The 19,416-nt window shown below is 40.3% G+C and overlaps 4 protein-coding genes across 4 annotated transcripts; all 4 read right to left on the reverse strand.

Moving 5' to 3' along the window:
• Positions 1 to 360: 360 nt before the first annotated feature.
• Positions 361 to 3,988, reverse strand: LOC141774830 (protocadherin gamma-A11-like). The gene has a single exon (XM_074647645.1). The coding sequence runs from the start codon at positions 3,778 to 3,780 to the stop codon at positions 1,372 to 1,374; it is 2,409 nt and encodes an 802-aa protein (XP_074503746.1). The 5' UTR covers positions 3,781 to 3,988; the 3' UTR covers positions 361 to 1,371.
• Positions 3,989 to 5,356: 1,368 nt separating this feature from the next.
• LOC141774831 (protocadherin beta-15-like) lies at positions 5,357 to 9,156 on the reverse strand. Its single transcript, XM_074647646.1, has one exon. It carries the CDS (start codon positions 8,939 to 8,941, stop codon positions 6,491 to 6,493), a length of 2,451 nt encoding a protein of 816 aa, XP_074503747.1. The 5' UTR covers positions 8,942 to 9,156; the 3' UTR covers positions 5,357 to 6,490.
• Positions 9,157 to 10,763: 1,607 nt separating this feature from the next.
• On the reverse strand, positions 10,764 to 13,550 carry LOC141775911 (protocadherin gamma-A12-like). The gene is made up of 2 exons (XM_074649650.1): positions 11,129 to 13,550; positions 10,764 to 10,769 (listed from the first exon to the last, which is right to left on the reverse strand). The coding sequence occupies exons 1-2, from the start codon at positions 13,520 to 13,522 to the stop codon at positions 10,764 to 10,766; spliced, it is 2,400 nt and encodes a 799-aa protein (XP_074505751.1). The 5' UTR covers positions 13,523 to 13,550.
• A 1,117-nt stretch (positions 13,551 to 14,667) lies between these two features.
• LOC141774832 (protocadherin gamma-A11-like) lies at positions 14,668 to 18,290 on the reverse strand. Its single transcript, XM_074647647.1, has one exon. The coding sequence runs from the start codon at positions 17,975 to 17,977 to the stop codon at positions 15,566 to 15,568; it is 2,412 nt and encodes an 803-aa protein (XP_074503748.1). The 5' UTR covers positions 17,978 to 18,290; the 3' UTR covers positions 14,668 to 15,565.
• Positions 18,291 to 19,416: the final 1,126 nt, after the last annotated feature.

Here is a 19,416-nt window from a genome sequence, read left to right on the forward strand (position 1 = left end):
TCTCTGGCTATAAAATAGATTCCTATAATCGTGAAACATGGACAAATCTGCCTCCAGATTACTCCAAAGACCACTTGAATTACATTAAATATATCTAAAATATATATGATAAATACAAACACAACACAAAACATTTAAGAGCAACAGCATGTCTTGTATTTTGTACTGGTGTAAAAAACAATGTGTTTTTTACTTTAATTTTAACGTGGGATTTAAAACTAAAGGGGATAATAATCATTCCTAAAAGGAATGTCAATAACATAAATGGAAGTAACACATTGAGATGCATTTAAAACATGATATGTACTCTATTAAGGCAAAATATGTCAACTCATTCCACTGATGTGAATTTGTGTGCAAGTAAAACAGTTATCTGAAAGGTGTGAAATGTGAGCCAATAGAAGACATGTGTAAGTTGCATCACAAGAGCAACAGTGAGGTTCAGCACCAAGGACAGCGACACAAATGACAAAATGAAGCTCAACTCAACTTTTCTTTAAGTTTAGTGAGATGTCTGTTCTCTGTATTATAAGGCTTTACACACAAGACTATATCTTCTCCTAAAGTAATCCACTTCAAGCACTTCATTATAGTAACCAGACAACACTCCCCAAATTTGGACCACTGAACATGTCATTTAGTGCTGCACTCGAAATATTCCAAGTTCGCTTAGAAACTCATCCCTCACTCTCTCAACTAAAATTGATTCCAATACTTTGTTGTGAAACATGCAAAAATCTGCCTCCAGTTTCCTCCAAAGACCACTTGAATTAAATAACATAATCTAATTAAGCATACATGATGCATAACTCTAAAAGAGTATAGAGCTACACGAGCCTTGTATGTTGCACTGGTGTAAAACATTTATTGACTTTAACGTGGAATTTAACACTAAATGGGAAAATAAAAATTCCTAGAAAAAAATAAGTTAATGTGATGCACTTAAAAACATGAAAAGTCCAACCGTAGCACAACCCAAATGTTAATTAAAAAAATGTGACAAAGATGTCTCAGGGAAAATACATATGTAAGTAAAATGTAGTCTAAAACTTATAAAATTTGAGAAAATATAAGACAGGAGAAAACTGTTCCTGAAAATACATCACAAAAGCAATGGCGAGGTTCAGCACCAAGGACAGAGACACAAAGAACAAACTGCAGCTCAACTCTCAAAACAGAGCCAGACCAGTTTTGTGTAAAAAAGAAATACTAAAACAAGATCAACAGCCTCTACTCGTTTCATCACAGAATTTAAAATGTCTGCATATTGCAATAAAATAACTCTAATGTGAACTCTTGATGCATTATCACGCTCAATGTGTGCATTTAGGAACAAATAAAACAAACAAGTAACGTTAAGGTGCAAATAGGTCAAACGATATATGCAACACCAGTTCCTACCTCAGGAGAAGAATCACAATCCCCAAACGCCTCAGCAAAGTCTGATGGACTTTTTCTCAGAGTCTGGTCAGCAGGCAGTGTGGTGTCATTGTAAGAACTGACGAACTTAAAGTCACTGGTTCTAGAACCTGTTGTCAGGTAGGCGTCATAGTTGTAAGCGCTGCGTAAAGTTCCTGTTCCGTCAACATCTGCGTAATTAGGAGGGAGATAAGCGCTGGGGATGGCAACTGCTCCATCAAACAACAGTCTGGGCTTTCTCCTGCGACAAAACCTCACACCCAGGATGATGATGATGAAGGTCAGAAAAAAGGTGGACACCGACACCAGCGCGATGATCAGATAAGAGGTCAGTTTGGAGTTCTTCTCATCATAAGAAATATCCTTCAGTTCTGGCACCTCAGCCAAGTTATCAGAAATCAGTAAATACATGGAACAGGTGGCAGAGAGAGAGGGCTGTCCGTTATCTTTCACTGCCACAATAAGGTTCTGTTTCATGCTGTCAGACTCAGAAATGTCCCGCTGTGTCCTGATCTCTCCGCTGTGGAGACCAATAGTGAAAAGTCCCGGATCAGTGGATTTGACTATATGATAAGACAGCCAGGCGTTCTGTCCGGAGTCCGCGTCCACCGCTATCACTTTGGACACCAGAGAGCCTCCGTGTGCAGCTTTGGGGACCAGCTCGGTCATGAAGGAGTTGCCCTCCGGGGCGGGGTACAGTATCTGAGGAGAGTTGTCATTCACATCCGATATGAAGACACTGACGGTCACGTTGCTGCTGAGCGGAGGAGAACCGTTGTCTCTGGCCATCACGTGGACTTTAAAACTCCTGAACTGTTCATAATCAAACGACCTCACAGCGTGGATCACCCCCGTGTCTCCGTTAACAGATAGATAGGAGGACACCGGGGCACCGTTCACCTCACCAGCTAACAGAGAATAAATCACTGTACCGTTTTGTCTCCAGTCGGGGTCTCGAGCAGTAACGGAACATAAAGTGGAGCCAGGTTTGTTATTTTCACTCACATATGCGCTGTAGGACTGTTCCTCAAACACAGGTGGGTTGTCGTTGATGTCTGCTACAGATAACTGAACACTTTTAGAGGAGGACAGAGGTGGAGAGCCCTCGTCAGTGGCACTGATTGTAATGTTGTAATCAGACACTAGTTCACGGTCCAGTTGTCCTGTGGTCACCAGAGAATAATAGTTTTTAATAGAAGGAACCAACTTAAAAGGGACGTTTTGCTGAATGGAGCAGCGGACCTGTCTGTTATTCTCAGAGTCTCTATCCTGCACGTTAATGATGCCCACCTCTGTACCAGGTGACACGTTCTCAGGTATGGGGTTAGTCAGGGATTTCAGATATATAACCGGGGCATTGTCATTTATATCAGTAACGTCTATGATGATTTTGGCATAGGAAGTTAATCCCAAACCATCTTTTGCTGTGACGCGCAGTTCAAATGATGATGCCGTTTCAAAATCAACTGTGGTCTTCAATTTTATATCACCTGTCTTATGATCAATGGCAAACATTGACTTAATATCTTCTGAAATGTGGCCAAACCCATATGTAACGTCTCCATTTAGTCCCTCGTCTGCATCAGTAGCGCTCACTGTCAGCACCACAGTACCTAGTAGAGAGTTTTCAGGCAGACTGGCTTTATAAACGGCCTGGCTAAACACTGGGACGTTATCATTAGCATCCAGTACAGTGACATGTATGACTACAGTACCTGATCTCTGAGGAGAGCCTCCATCTAGAGCTGTGAGAAGCAGATTTATTTCCTTTAATTTTTCGCGGTCGAGCTCTTTGTTAAGCACAAGTTCCACAGAATTGGTTCCAACGCCCAAAATAAAATTCTCATTGCTTTGGAGGTTGTACGTCTGAACTGAATATTTGCCTACATCTGCATCATGTGCTTCTTCTATTGGAAAACGAGCACCTTTGTCAGCATTTTCACTGATATCAATATGGATCAAATCATTATTAAATTGCGGAGAGTTGTCATTTATGTCCTGGACATGCAGACTAATTCTATGCAATTCTAATGGATTCTCTAACATGAGCTCTTGTTTTAAAACGCAGGATGCTTTGTCTCCACAAAGGCCCTCTCTGTCGATCCTCTCAGCAACAGTCAGATCCCCGTTACGGAGGTTTAAGTCACAATAACGTTTCTCGCTCCCATCGGTATCAATGCGGGCCTTTCGAGCAGAAAGTCGGCTTGTTTCGAGACCCAAGTCTTTGGCGATATTTCCGATCACGGATCCGCGTTTCATCTCCTCCGGAAACGAGTAGCTTACATCCCCATTGGCAATATGCAAAGAAAATAGCAGCAAAGCAACGGCACAGCTTTGTAATGCCAGTCCCCTGACAGCCATCACGACGCCAATCTGGACCAGTAAACGTCCCCTACTCAGTGAACAGAAACACAGCCAAAAAAATGAAGGATTTAAACCAAAATCAACACAATCCAAGACCAAGTCTCTGCCTCTCTGGACGATCAACTGCACCACATTGACACATTGTGCGTCGACAACAGTGGGTGGATTCCAACACTGAATCTACGTATAACAGCTGGTGGATAGCGACATCGTGAGTCTCCTTTAGATATTACATTAAGAACTTCCACTAGCAGCAAGTCTGTACAAGCCGTACAATTATGAAAACAACATATAGAGATCATATTCATTTAAACGGTAAACTACATACTGAAATGCTTTGAGACATGTTAAGAGAATCAAACGTAAATGGCACGTTTAAAACAACAGCACTGTTTCATCAGACACCTCATATTAAACACTGTTTTTAAAGTGTGAAAAAATAGACTCATTTGTCTGAACATGTATATCCTTTTCTTAAAATAAAGTATCTATAAAGTTTAGCGTGTGACTAAATCTGTGCTTAAAAGTTTCTTGAAATGGTGCAACAGCTATCAAGTACAACTGATTTGGAAACAAATTATAACATGTTTGAAAAGAGTGAGCAAAATGACAGCCAATAAAAAAGCCTCTAAAATACAGAAATGATAAATGACCGACTAAATTGTTTAAATAATGTAAGGAATGATTTAAGTTGATGAGAAACTATACTTAAACTGACATCTCAATATTACGTAGAGAGGAAGAAGGGAAGATGAACAAGTTATTAAAGGAAAAAAAAAGAACAGAGTTTGATTGAGTTGCAGGATTCTGATCGCTTTGCTCAAAACCATGAATTATTGCACAGGCTACTCAGTATTTATAAAATCCAACAAGTTGTTAAAACAACTAGACTTAACTGCAAAATGCAACTGATATTGGGTAAAAAAAAATAAAAAAATTGAGAAAATAGCAAAGGAATTAGCATAAAGGTAATAGGAAATAGGAAAGCTATATTAACCGGGACTGTAAATATGAAAATGCCATCAAAAATATACAGAGAAACAATTGTATGTTTGTTACAGAAGAGGACTCTTCAAATCTGAAGAGCATATAGTGGTAAGGTAGAGGAAGAAGGAAGAATATGTACACCATAAATGACGAACGACAACCCAGACACCTAAAAGTCATAATATATCCTAATATGATTTACAAGGTATGGGTCATTTCCTATGGAAAGAAAGAGTCAATCCGATCAATCTTTCCCACAACAACAACCACTGAGACCAACATCAAATTAGAAAGCAAAGCAAGGAAATTATCAACAATTTAAAACAGCATATTTGACTGGTCTGTGGTTTCTGTAAAGATGTCAATAACTAAACCTTTTATGAGCATTAACGAAATGGGCTGACCGTTATCTTTCACTGCAAAAATAAGCTTCTGTTTCAAGGTAATGGATGCTCTTCAATATTCAGGTTATAGTCAGTCACTTCTACCATGAGCAATAAGACTTTTTGTGTGTATTGATTTTGAAAGTTTCCTACCAACGCATGTTCGTACAATGTTTGGATGGAGATGAAATAATGCGGCCATATTAACTATTTGTAATAATGATAAAAATATACAAAAAAATACATGAATAAAGACAACAGTATGAAACGGGACAAAATATATGCAGCAGGTGTGAAAAGAAATGCATTCATCCAGCACTTCCGAAAAATTGCTCTATTTTCTTTAAAAGAAAACTATACTAGTTGTTGCACTGGCAATGAACGTTACTGAGCATAAAATACTGATAACTTTAAAATTGACGTAATTCGTAGGAGATTGAGAAGCAATTATAAGCATAAAACTTTACTGACTGGACACAAATATTTCCAGTTTCACCTGATGTGTATTGTTCCCCTTTTTTCCTCATCAAAGACCATGGGGAGGTCCAACCTTTATTAAAAAGTCTCACAAAGATACAATATGTTTGAAGAAAAAGAAAACTACATTCTTAAATATGATGTATTTCTATTTTTAAATGACAAAAAAATAACAACACGGATGTAAGTTTCCTGATAACATATCAACAGAGCAACAGTGAGGTTCAGCACCAAGGACAGAGACACCAAGAACTAGCTCTATTCAAGAGGCACAGACAAACACACCAGTGCTGGGTAAACGGATAGATACAAAGCAAAAATTAAACTCATTACAATATTATCTTGGACTTCATATGAAAACTGACAAGAGAATTAAAATGTATGCATTCTACAGCTGACTAATGGGTAAATAGTTTGGGGTAGTAAGGCCAACATGCAGTTAAACACCAAGGACTGAACAATACAGAAGGGGAAAGACGTAGAAGCAAAAGTAAACAATTTCTAATTTTTCTAAGGTGCTCATATATATGAGATGCAAAGAATGTTTGTTAACAACATAGCTAAATAACACATGTTTGGTAAATCCTTAAAAAAATCAAGCCACAGATTAAAGTGAAACCGCTGGAAAAAGATTTCCTCAAAAGCTCAAGGAAAGCATTACAAAATCTGGACCTAAAAAGACAACCAACTTCAATATTGCACATAATCAAACACCCACTGTCATGCTCAACGTAGGACTACGTTTAGGGAACACATGAAGAAACATCGCGTATCAACGCATGGAAGCCAGTGGTAACTTTTAACTTGAACCAAATTCATCAAAGATATAAAAAGTTGTGGAAAATCTTTGACGAGTGTAACTAAATTGGCTGAATAAGAGATGCAAAAGAAGCCAAACGATATGTGGCACCTGTTCCTACCTCAGGAGAAGAATCACAATCCCCAAACGCCTCAGCAAAGTCTGATGGACTTTTCCTCAGAGTCTGGTCAGCAGGCAGTGTGTTGTCATTGTAAGAACTGACAAATTTAAAGTCACTGGTTCTTGAACCTGTTGTCAGGTAGGCGTCATAGTTGTAAGCGCTGCGTAAAGTTCCTGTTCCGTCAACATCTGCGTAATTAGGAGGGAGATAAGCGCTGGGGATGGCAACTGCTCCATCAAACAACAGTCTGGACTTTCTCCTGCGACAAAACCTCACACCCAGGATGATGATGATGAAGGTCAGGAAGAAGGTGGACACAGACACCAGCGCGATGATCAGATAAGAGGTCAGCTTGGAGTTCTTCTCATCATAAGAAATATCCTTCAGTTCTGGCACCTCAGCCAAGTTATCAGAAATCAGTAAATACATGGAACAGGTGGCAGAGAGAGAGGGCTGTCCGTTATCTTTCACTGCCACAATAAGGTTCTGTTTCATGCTGTCAGACTCAGAAATGTCCCGCTGTGTCCTGATCTCTCCTCTGTGGAGACCGATAGTGAAAAGTCCCGGATCAGTGGATTTGACTATATGATAGGAGAGCCAGGCGTTCTGTCCGGAGTCCGCGTCCACCGCTATCACTTTGGACACCAGAGAGCCTCCGTGTGCAGCTTTGGGGACCAGCTCGGTCATGAAGGAGTTGCCCTCCGGAGCGGGGTACAGTATCTGAGGAGAGTTGTCATTCACATCCGATATGAAGACACTGACGGTCACGTTGCTGCTGAGCGGAGGAGAACCGTTGTCTCTGGCCATCACGTGGACTTTAAAACTCCTGAACTGTTCATAATCAAACGACCTCACAGCGTGGATCACCCCCGTGTCTCCGTTAACAGATAGATAGGAGGACACCGGGGCACCGTTCACCTCACCAGCTAACAGAGAATAAATCACTGTACCGTTTTGTCTCCAGTCGGGGTCTCGCGCAGTAACGGAAGATAAAGTGGAGCCAGGTTTGTTATTTTCACTCACATATGCGCTGTAGGACTGTTCCTCAAACACAGGTGGGTTGTCGTTGATGTCTGCTACAGATAACTGAACACTTTTAGAGGAGGACAGAGGTGGAGAGCCCTCGTCAGTGGCACTGATTGTAAAGTTGTAATCAGACACTAGTTCACGGTCCAGTTGTCCTGTGGTCACCAGAGAATAATAGTTTTTAATAGAAGGAACCAACTTAAAAGGGACGTTTTGCTGAATGGAGCAGCGGACCTGTCTGTTATTCTCAGAGTCTCTATCCTGCACGTTAATGATGCCCACCTCTGTACCAGGTGACACGTTCTCAGGTATGGGGTTAGTCAGTGATTTTAGGTTTATAACTGGTGCGTTGTCATTTATATCAGTAATCTCAATATTTAAGGTTGCGTATGAAACTAATCCCAGACCATCTTTTGCACTTATCTGCATTTCATATGACGAAACTTTTTCATAATCAATAGCTGCAGCTACTCTCACTTCTCCCGTTTTAAGATGTAAAGCAAACACGTTGCTATATTCATCTGAAACATGATCAAATCCATAGGTTATTTCGCTATTTAAACCTTCGTCTGCATCAGTAGCACTCACTGTGATCACTAATGTATCCAGAGGAGAGTTTTCAGGCAGACTGGCTTTATAAACGGTCTGACTAAACACTGGTACATTATCATTAGAATCCAGTACAGTGACGTGTATGACTACAGTACCTGATCTCTGAGGAGAGCCTCCATCGAATGCGGTAAGCAACAACATAATCTCTTTTTTGTCCTCTCTGTCTAATTCTTTGTCTAAAACTAGTTCACAATACTTCCGTCCGCCAGATTTCGTGTTTATATTTAATTTGAAATGATCATTCTGCTGAAGTGAGTAGCTCTTAACAGCATTTTCTCCGATGTCTCCATCGTGTGCCTCTCCAAGAAGAAACCGCTCACCCTTGTGCGCCGATTCCTGAATTTCAATTTTAAGTGACTCCTCTTTAAACTGCGGTGAATTATCATTAATATCTTGAACTCGGATACTAATACGGTGCAGCTCTAAAGGATTTTCCAGCACGAGTTCCTGTTTTAGAACACATGATGCCTTTTTCGCACAAAGCCCTTCTCTGTCGATCCTTTCTTGTACGATCAAGTCTCCGGTGTTGAGATTTATACCGCAGTACTGAACGCTGTTATCCTCAGTATCGATACGGGCCTTACGAGCAGACAGTCTGCCCAAATTAAGTCCCAGATCCTTAGCGATATTTCCAATTACAGATCCACGTTTCACCTCCTCCGGGACAGAGTAGCTCACGTCTCCATAGACGGGGTGGAGGACAAGAAAAACGAAAGCAAGGCCGCAGAGCAGCGAAAATCTGCTGCATCCCATGGTTATCTCGACAAAGACCACTACTGTTACCACGTATGTCAAAATATATCCACAATGCAGCTGTGATTTCCTCCAATATGCACAATCCTCACACAGCGGTCATATCACTAAGGATTTTGTCAATTACAATACAACAGCAGAATCAGGCTTTAAATTCGCTGAGACAGAAGGGTGGAGAATGACCGAGCCCTCTCGTTTACTGGTACACACTGACACCATGAGTATTTGTCTGGGTATAACAAGGAGAAGTAGGATTCCTGATGTGCTTCAATATAGACTAGTTCAAATAATCTTGTTAATCAAAAACAACAATGCCAACAACAACAATAATAACAATAACAATAATAATAATAACAATAATAATAGCTTTACCATTTTAGGCTTAACATACCTTAATACAAGCGTGTTCTGCCCCCTAGTGATGTAAATAAAGCAACACAAAACGTGTGGATCAACATGAAACTATTCAAACTGTGTCTCCAAAACAATCCAATGCTTTCAAATAATTTTTGGCATGTTAAAATATAGACAACACATACACTAAGAGGAGGACACTTTCATGTTAGATAAAAGAGAGGAAAATATTGTTCAATATGTTCTTGTGTATCATTGGTGGTCACACACTCTTTATCTTGTAAGTGCTCAGATTGAAACATGTGAAAAATGATTGAAGCGTTAATCAATGAGATTAAACCTACTGAATGATAATTTCAAGTTGCATATTGTAAATTGAAGTGTTGTGTTCCTTCAACCATATCACCAGTAGTTTATGTTTCATGTTAATGCACTGTAAAGACACACAGATCTATTGACATAATGATTCTTCCTGAAAGATTTTTGGTAAACATGGAGGAGACAAAAACATCAAACAAATTTCTCTCCAAAATAAGGTCTTTGTTTGAATTCTTGAATCTACCCTAATGATGAGCAAAAATTTGTTATTTTTTTTGTTGTTGTTGATGTTTACTACTACTACTACTACTACTACTACTACTACTACTACTACTACTACTACTACTACAACAGTAACAAAATACATATATTTTCAGAAAGAGCTTTAAACATGGTGCTGTTGTTCATTGATTTAACACTGAATGTTGGCAAACTTTCAGAAAGAATTACCAACATCTGTTATAAAGCCCAAGAAAAAAAATGCTAATTTATAAATAAATCATAACAGTAGAAATGCATCGAATACAACGCTGTCAAACGTTCAGAATGAAGCTACTGTTTCTGGGAGCTGCTCTGTAAAAATTTGACTGCAATGCCTTTCATTTGTTATGCATTCATTTGGTGTTGTATGGTGTTTGCAATAGTACTATTTACTACTGGAAAACACTATATGGTATCTATTAAGGAAACAAGTGAATTATTATGAAATTGCATTGGAAAAAAACTGAGCACTATGTGCTACTTTGTCCAAGGGTTACCCTTTAATGTGAAAGACTGCAGGTCATATTAACTATAGGGAGGATGCATTTTCCACAAAGGCACATATCAATCATATTACATACAGAAGTCCAACTCAGGAACGCGAGAATCCACTAGCAAAATAGAATAAGCACAGAGGCTCCATTGTAAATGTGTTCTTACTGCTCTAATACCACGTCCTATTATCCATAAATAGTGATAAACTTCTAGTGAGTATAAATCCAGTAGAGCAACTTAACACTGGAACCAGATTACAGCAACAACATATGCATATGAAAGCATTAAAGCCAGATAAACCTCAGTATTTTATCCAAGTGTGTAAAAGAAGCAAATGTACTGAAACCCAATTCAGTAAAGGGGGAATGAAAACAGCAGAAAACACAGAAGTAAACTATCTCTAAAAATGCAACAGAATTTCAGCACCAAGGACAGAGAATCTAGGAGCCTAATTCAAAAACGTTTTCCCTCACTGGAACATAAAATACAGCAATCATGCAACCAGATTGCTACAACCAGACTTAAAGAAACAAATGGTCTAAAAACATATCAGAGAACTGACAGCATAGATATATTAAAGAGAGTATGCAAGCATAGTTTAACGGTGTGTGTCTGCGTCTGAGTGTGGAGGGTGAGGTGGGCGGATAGGAGATTGTTATGATGCTCTGTAAAAGTTGTTTTACGAGCAGTTTGGCTTCAGCATGCACATCTTGGTTGAACACAAGTTCAGAAATATTAAATATGGAAATGTGTCCGTACCTCAGGAGAACTATCACAATCCCCGAACGCCTCAGCAAAGTCTGATGGACTTTTCCTCAGAGTCTGGTCAGCAGGCAGTGTGTTGTCATTGTAAGAACTGACGAACTTAAAGTCACTGGTTCTTGAACCTGTTGTCAGGTAGGCGTCATAGTTGTAAGCGCTGCGTAAAGTTCCTGTTCCGTCAACATCTGCGTAATTAGGAGGGAGATAAGCGCTGGGGATGGCAACTGCTCCATCAAACAACAGTCTGGGCTTTCTCCTGCGACAAAACCTCACACCCAGGATGATGATGATGAAGGTCAGGAAAAAGGTGGACACAGACACCAGCGCGATGATCAGATAAGAGGTCAGCTTGGAGTTCTTCTCATCATAAGAAATATCCTTCAGTTCTGGCACCTCAGCCAAGTTATCAGAAATCAGTAAATACATGGAACAGGTGGCAGAGAGAGAGGGCTGTCCGTTATCTTTCACTGCCACAATAAGGTTCTGTTTCATGCTGTCAGACTCAGAAATGTCCCGCTGCGTCCTGATCTCTCCGCTGTGGAGACCGATAGTGAAAAGTCCCGGATCAGTGGATTTGACAATATGATAGGACAGCCAGGCGTTCTGTCCGGAGTCCGCGTCCACCGCTATCACTTTGGACACCAGAGAGCCTCCGTGTGCAGCTTTGGGGACCAGCTCGGTCATGAAGGAGTTGCCCTCCGGGGCGGGGTACAGTATCTGAGGAGAGTTGTCATTCACATCCGATATGAAGACACTGACGGTCACGTTGCTGCTGAGCGGAGGAGAACCGTTGTCTCTGGCCATCACGTGGACTTTAAAATTCCTGAACTGTTCATAATCAAACGACCTCACAGCGTGGATCACCCCCGTGTCTCCGTTAACAGATAGATAGGAGGACACCGGGGCACCGTTCACCTCACCAGCTAACAGAGAATAAATCACTGTACCGTTTTGTCTCCAGTCGGGGTCTCGAGCAGTAACGGAACATAAAGTGGAGCCAGGTTTGTTATTTTCACTCACATATGCGCTGTAGGACTGTTCCTCAAACACAGGTGGGTTGTCGTTGATGTCTGCTACAGATAACTGAACAGTTTTAGAGGAGGACAGAGGTGGAGAGCCCTCGTCAGTGGCACTGATTGTAATGTTGTAATCAGACACTAGTTCACGGTCCAGTTGTCTTGTGGTCACCAGAGAATAATAGTTTTTAATAGAAGGAACCAACTTAAAAGGGACGTTTTGCTGAATGGAGCAGCGGACCTGTCTGTTATTCTCAGAGTCTCTATCCTGCACGTTAATGATGCCCACCTTTGTACCAGGTGACACGTTTTCAGGTATGGGGTTAGTCAGGGATTTCAGATATATCAACGGCGCGTTGTCATTTACATCAGTGATATCAATAATGACTTTTGCTTCTGAAGAGAGGCCATAACCATCTTTTGCCCCAATATTTATTTCATACTTCGATCCCTCTTCATAATCTATGTCACCTGTCACACTGATTTCTCCAGTTTTCTCATCTAGAGAGAAAAGCTTCTGTGATTTATCAGACAGTCGGCTGAATTCATATGTAACCTCTCCGTTTACACCTTCGTCAGCGTCTGACGCACTTACAGTGATAATGGGGGTTTTAACAGGTGAGTTTTCCGGTAACGTGGCTGTATATACAGACTCAGTAAAAACCGGGGCGTTATCATTAGCATCAAGTACAATGACGTGTATGATTACAGTCCCGGATCTCTGAGGAGAGCCTCCATCTACAGCTGTGAGCAATAATTTCATTTCCTGCTGCTCCTCTCGGTCTAACTCTTTATCTAAAACCATTTCTCCATATTTACTACCAGAATTTGTCGTCTGAATACTGACCGAAAAGTGGGGATTTTGCTGCAAAATGTAGCTTTCAACGGAATTCTTGCCTATATCTGCATCGTGTGCTGCATTAATGCGATACTTAGCTCCTTTGCCAGCTGATTCAGTGATTTCAAGCTTAATAATATCCTTCGGGAAAATTGGTGCATTGTCGTTTATGTCCTGCACCTGCAGGGACAACCGGTGTAACTCCAAAGGATTCTCTAATAACAAGTCAAATTTGAGAACACACGAAGGCTTTTCTCCACAGTGCTCCTCTCGGTCTATTCTTTCCGCAACGATTAAATCTCCGCTTCGGAGGTTAATCCCGCAGTATTGTTTGTCGTTTCCTTCCATGTCAACACGAGCTTTGCGAGCAGACAGTCTGCTCACCTCCAGTCCCAGATCAATGGCGATATTTCCAATAACAGATCCGCGCTTGAGCTCCTCCTGTACAGAATAGCTCAGGTCTCCGTGTGCGTAGTGCACCGCAACAAAGAAAAACACAAAGCCATAGCTTTGGAGTGCGATCCGTCTATTCGTCATCCTCAGACAGTAGGCCGACTACACAGGTTAAAACACGTCAGTTTCAAGTATTAAAAAACGTGATTTGATCAGTGTGGCTTACAAACATTTGTCGTCTTTGTTGAAGGCTGAGCAGAACACAAGGGTGGTCGATCCAAATAATGGGTGGTGTGCAAAGCAAGAAGAGCATTTGACTCCATAGCTGGTCTATAGTGACATCGTGAGGACAAATTAATTATAACAGTTTTACAGAAGTGCTGCAAGTTTTCTTAACATATCATCAGGTCATCTGGCCTTAATGTTTGATTAACTACAAATTCGAATAAGGTATGTAAATGTGTACTGAGGCGCTATACTGTTTTTACCTTTTCTTTAAGTTAAGTGAGATGCCTGCTCTCTGTATTATAAGGCTTTACAGACAAGATTACTTCAAGCTCTTCACAGTGATAATAGTAACACTCTCCAAATATTACACAATGTTGGACCCAAGAACACGTCCTTAGTGTTGCACACTAAATACTCCAACTTCGCTTAGAAACGCATCTCTCTCTCGCTATAAAATAGATTCCTACTTAGTCGTGAAATATGGAAAAATCTGCCTCCAGATTCCTACAAAGACTGCTTGAATTATATAACAAAATCAAATTAAAACAGATATGATAAATACAAACACAACACAACACATGTAGAGCAACAGCATGCCTTGTATGTTGCACTGGTGTAAAAAAAATTTGTTTTTGACTTTAACTTTAACGTGGTATTTAAAACTAAAGGGGATAATAATCATTCCTACGGAGAAAAATAATGTCAATAACAGTAAATTGAATTAACTCATTCATGAGATGCACCTAAAACATAAAATTTACCTTTATGACCGCAAAATATGTCAACTCATTCCACTGATGTGAAATTGTCCTTGTTTTGTTTTACCTTTCAGAAAAGTACAAATGTAATACAGAGCATAAATGTAAATTACCAAATCTGACACCTATATCTCAGGAAGACAAATGTCCAAGTAAAAGAGTTATCTAAAGTGTTTGAAATGTGAAGAAATTCAAGACATGTTTAAGTTGAATCACAAGAGCAATAGCAAAGTTCAGCACCAAGGACAGAGACACAAAGGACAAACTGCAGATTACCTCAAACTTTCTTTATGTTAAGTAAGATTCCTGATCTCTGTATTTTAAGGCTTTACACACAAAACTATGTCTTTACCTAAAGTAATCCACTTCCAGCACTTCATGAGAGTAACAAGACAACACTCCCAAAATTAGGACCACTGAACATGTGATTTAGTGCTGCACTCGAAATATCCAGTTCGCTCATAAACGCATCTCTCTCTATGAAGTAAAATTGATTCCAATACTTTGTTGTGAAACATGCAAAAATCTGCCACCAGTTTCCTCCAAAGACCACTTGAATTAAATAACATAATCTAATTAAAGGATACATGATGCATAAAAACATAACTCAAAAAGAGTAGAGCGACAGCATGCCTTGTATGTTGCACTTCTGTAAAAATACATTGACTTTAATGTGGAATTCAAAACTAAAGGGGAAAACAACAATTCCTAGAGAAAATATGTTAATGTGATGTACTTAAACACATGTAATGTTACTTACTGACAGCAAAATATGTCAACTCGTTCCAGTGTAATATGTTCCTTGTTTTATTTAACCATTGCACTAATTCCAAACGTAGCAAAGCCCGAAATTTACAAAATGGGACAGATATCTCAGGAAAATAAATTTGTAAGTAAAACTGTAGTCTAAAACGTTTTAAATGTGAGAAAATATATCACAAGAGCAACGGCGAGGTTCAGCACCAATGACAGAGAAACAAAGAACAAATTGCAGCTCAACTCTAAAAACAGAGCCAGACAGGTTTTGTGTGATAAATTACTAAAACAAGATCAACAACCACTACTCGATTCACCACAGAATTAAAAATATCTGCATATTGAGATAGAATAACTCTTCTGTGAACTCTTGATGCATTATCACGCTCAATGTGTGCCATTAGAAACAAATGAAACAAACAGGGAACGTTAAGGTGCAAAAAGGTCAAACGATATATGCAACACCAGTTCCTACCTCAGGAGAAGAATCACAATCCCCAAACGCCTCAGCAAAGTCTGATGGACTTTTCCTCAGAGTCTGGTCAGCAGGCAGTGTGTTGTCATTGTAAGAACTGACGAACTTAAAGTCACTGGTTCTAGAACCTGTTGTCAGGTAGGCGTCATAGTTGTAAGCGCTGCGTAAAGTTCCTGTTCCGTCAACATCTGCGTAATTAGGAGGGAGATAAGCGCTGGGGATGGCAACTGCTCCATCAAACAACAGTCTGGGCTTTCTCCTGCGACAAAACCTCACACCCAGGATGATGATGATGAAGGTCAGAAAAAAGGTGGACACAGACACCAGCGCAATGATCAGATAAGAGGTCAGCTTGGAGTTCTTCTCATCATAAGAAATATCCTTCAGTTCTGGCACCTCAGCCAAGTTATCAGAAATCAGTAAATACATGGAACAGGTGGCAGAGAGAGAGGGCTGTCCGTTATCTTTCACTGCCACAATAAGGTTCTGTTTCATGCTGTCAGACTCAGAAATGTCTCGCTGTGTCCTGATCTCTCCGCTGTGGAGACCGATAGTGAAAAGTCCCGGATCAGTGGATTTGACTATATGATAGGACAGCCAGGCGTTCTGTCCGGAGTCCGAGTCCACCGCTATCACTTTGGACACCAGAGAGCCTCCGTGTGCAGCTTTGGGGACCAGCTCGGTCAGGAAGGAGTTGCCCTCCGGGGCGGGGTACAGTATCTGAGGAGAGTTGTCATTCACATCCGATATGAAGACACTGACGGTCACGTTGCTGCTGAGCGGAGGAGAACCGTTGTCTCTGGCCATCACGTGGACTTTAAAACTCCTGAACTGTTCATAATCAAACGACCTCACAGCGTGGATCACCCCCGTGTCTCCGTTAACAGAGAGATAGGAGGACACCGGGGCACCGTTCACCTCACCAGCTAACAGAGAATAAATCACTGTACCGTTTTGTCTCCAGTCGGGGTCTCGAGCAGTAACGGAACATAAAGTGGAGCCAGGTTTGTTATTTTCACTCACATATGCGCTGTAGGACTGTTCCTCAAACACAGGTGGGTTGTCGTTGATGTCTGCTACAGATAACTGAACACTTTTAGAGGAGGACAGAGGTGGAGAGCCCTCGTCAGTGGCACTGATTGTAATGTTGTAATCAGACACTAGTTCACGGTCCAGTTGTCCTGTGGTCACCAGAGAATAATAGTTTTTAATAGAAGGAACCAACTTAAAGGGGACGTTTTGCTGAATGGAGCAGCGGACCTGTCTGTTATTCTCAGAGTCTCTATCCTGCACGTTAATGATGCCCACCTCTGTACCAGGTGACACGTTCTCAGGTATGGGGTTAGTCAGGGATTTTAGGTTTATAACTGGGGCGTTGTCATTTACATCAGTAACATCTATTATGGCTTTAGCATAAGAAGTTAATCCCAAACCATCTTTTGCTGTGACGCGCAGTTCAAATGATGATGCTGTTTCGAAATCAACTCTGGTTGTCAATTTAATATCACCCGTCTTATGATCTATGGTAAACATTGACTTCATATCTTCTGAAATATGTCCAAAATCATATGTAACGTCTCCATTTAGTCCCTCGTCTGCATCAGTAGCACTCACTTTGAGTACAACAGTATCGAGAGGAGAGTTTTCAGGCAGACTGGCTTTATAAACGGCCTGGCTAAACACTGGGACGTTATCATTAGCATCCAGTACAGTGACGTGTATGACTACAGTACCTGATCTCTGAGGAGAGCCCCCATCTAGAGCTGTGAGAAGCAGATTTATTTCCTTTAATTTCTCGCGGTCGAGCTCTTTGTTAAGCACAAGTTCCACAGAATTGGTTCCAACGCCCAGAATAAAATTCTCATTGCTTTGGAGGTTGTACGTCTGAACTGAATATTTGCCTACATCTGCATCATGTGCTTCTTCTATTGGAAAACGAGCACCTTTGACAGCAGATTCACTGATATCAATATGGATCAATTCTTTCTTAAATTGTGGAGAGTTATCATTTATGTCCTGGACATGCAGACTAATTCGATGCAATTCTAATGGATTCTCTAACATGAGCTCTTGTTTTAAAACGCAGGATGCTTTGTCTCCACAAAGGCCCTCTCTGTCGATCCTCTCAGCAACAGTCAGATCCCCGTTACGGAGATTTAAGTCACAATAACGTCTGTCGCTCCCATCGGTATCAATCCGGGCCTTTCGAGCGGATAGTCGGCTTGTTTCGAGACCCAAGTCTTTGGCGATATTTCCGATCACGGATCCGCGTTTCATCTCCTCCGGAAACGAGTAGCTTACATCCCCATTGGCAAAATCCAAAGAAAAGAGCAGCAAAGCAACGGCACAGCTTTGTAATGCCCGTCCCCTGAAAGCCATCATAACGCCGATCTGGACCAGTAAACGTCCCCTACTCAGTGAACAGGAACACAGACAAAAAAATGAAGGATTTAAACCAAAATCAACACAATCCAAGACCAAGTCTCTGCCTCTCTGGACGATCAACTGCACCACATTGACTCACATTGTGCGTCGACAACAGTGGGTGGATTCCGACACTGAATCTATAACAGCTGGTGGATAGCGACATCGTGAGTCTCCTTTAGATATTACATAAAGTACTTCCAGTAGCAGCAAGTTTGTACAAGCCGTACAATTATGAAAACAGCATATGGAGATCATATTCACTTAAACGGTAAACTACACTGAAATGCCTTGAGACATGTTAAGAGAATCAAACGTAAAGGGCACGTTTAAAACAACAGCACTGTTTGATCAGACACCTCATATTAAACACTGGTTTTTAAGTGTGGAAAAAACAGACTCATATTTGTCTGAACATTTATATCCTTACCCTAAAATAAAGTATCAATAAAGTTTAGCGAATAATGAATAAATGTGAAAAGTTTTTTTTGAAATGGTGTAACAGCCATCAATTACAACTGATTTGGAAACGAATTATAATATGTTTGTAAAGAGTGAGCAAAATTACAGCCTACGGAAAAGCCTCTAAAATACCGAAATAGTAAAATCAATGACGGACTAAATTGTTTAAATAATGTAAGAAATGATTTAAGCTGATAGAAACTATCCTTAAACTGACATCTCAATCCCATGTAGAGAGAAATAAGGGAAGATGGACAAGTTATAAAGGGCACAAAAATAACAGAGTTTGATTTAATTGCAGGATTGTGATCGCTTTGCTCAAAACCAATGAATTATTGCACAGGCTACTCAGTATTTATAAAATCCAACAAGTTGGACAAACAGCTAGACTTAACTGCAAAATGCAACTGATATTGGATTTAAAAACAAATCAAAAATCATAAAAAACATAACAATGGAATTGGCATAAAGGTAATAAGAAATAGGTATATTAACAGGGACTGTAAATATGAAAATGCCATCAAAAATATACAGAGAACCAATTGTATGTTCGTTACTGAGGAGGACTCTTCAAATCTGAAGAGCATATAGTGGTAAGGTAGAGGAAGAAGGAAGAATATGTACACCATAAATGACGAACGACAACCCAGACACCTAAAAGTCATAATATATCCTAATATGACTTACAAGATATGGGTCATTTCCTATGGAAAGAAAGAGTCAATCCGATCAATCTTTCCCACAACAACAACCACTGAGACCAACATCAAACTAGAAAGCAAATCAAGGAAATTATCAACAATTTAAAACAGCATATATGACTGGTCTGTGGTTCCTGTAAAGATGTCAATAACTAAACCTTTTATGAGCATTAACGAAATGGGCTGTCCATTAGCTTTCACTGCCAAAATAAGCTTCTGTTTTAAGGTAATGGA

The sequence above is a fragment of the Sebastes fasciatus genome, chromosome 10 (genome assembly GCF_043250625.1).
Source record: "Sebastes fasciatus isolate fSebFas1 chromosome 10, fSebFas1.pri, whole genome shotgun sequence".
In the NCBI taxonomy this organism is placed as follows: Eukaryota; Metazoa; Chordata; class Actinopteri; order Perciformes; family Sebastidae; genus Sebastes; species Sebastes fasciatus.

What these genes read in the sequence shown, in the direction of transcription:
- LOC141774832 (XM_074647647.1), bottom strand. Translation starts at nt 17,977, where the DNA reads ATGATGGCTTTCAGGGGACGGGCATTACAAAGCTGTGCCGTTGCTTTG.
- LOC141774830 (XM_074647645.1), bottom strand. Translation starts at nt 3,780, where the DNA reads ATGGCTGTCAGGGGACTGGCATTACAAAGCTGTGCCGTTGCTTTGCTG.
- LOC141774831 (XM_074647646.1), bottom strand. Translation starts at nt 8,941, where the DNA reads ATGGGATGCAGCAGATTTTCGCTGCTCTGCGGCCTTGCTTTCGTTTTT.
- LOC141775911 (XM_074649650.1), bottom strand. Translation starts at nt 13,522, where the DNA reads ATGACGAATAGACGGATCGCACTCCAAAGCTATGGCTTTGTGTTTTTC.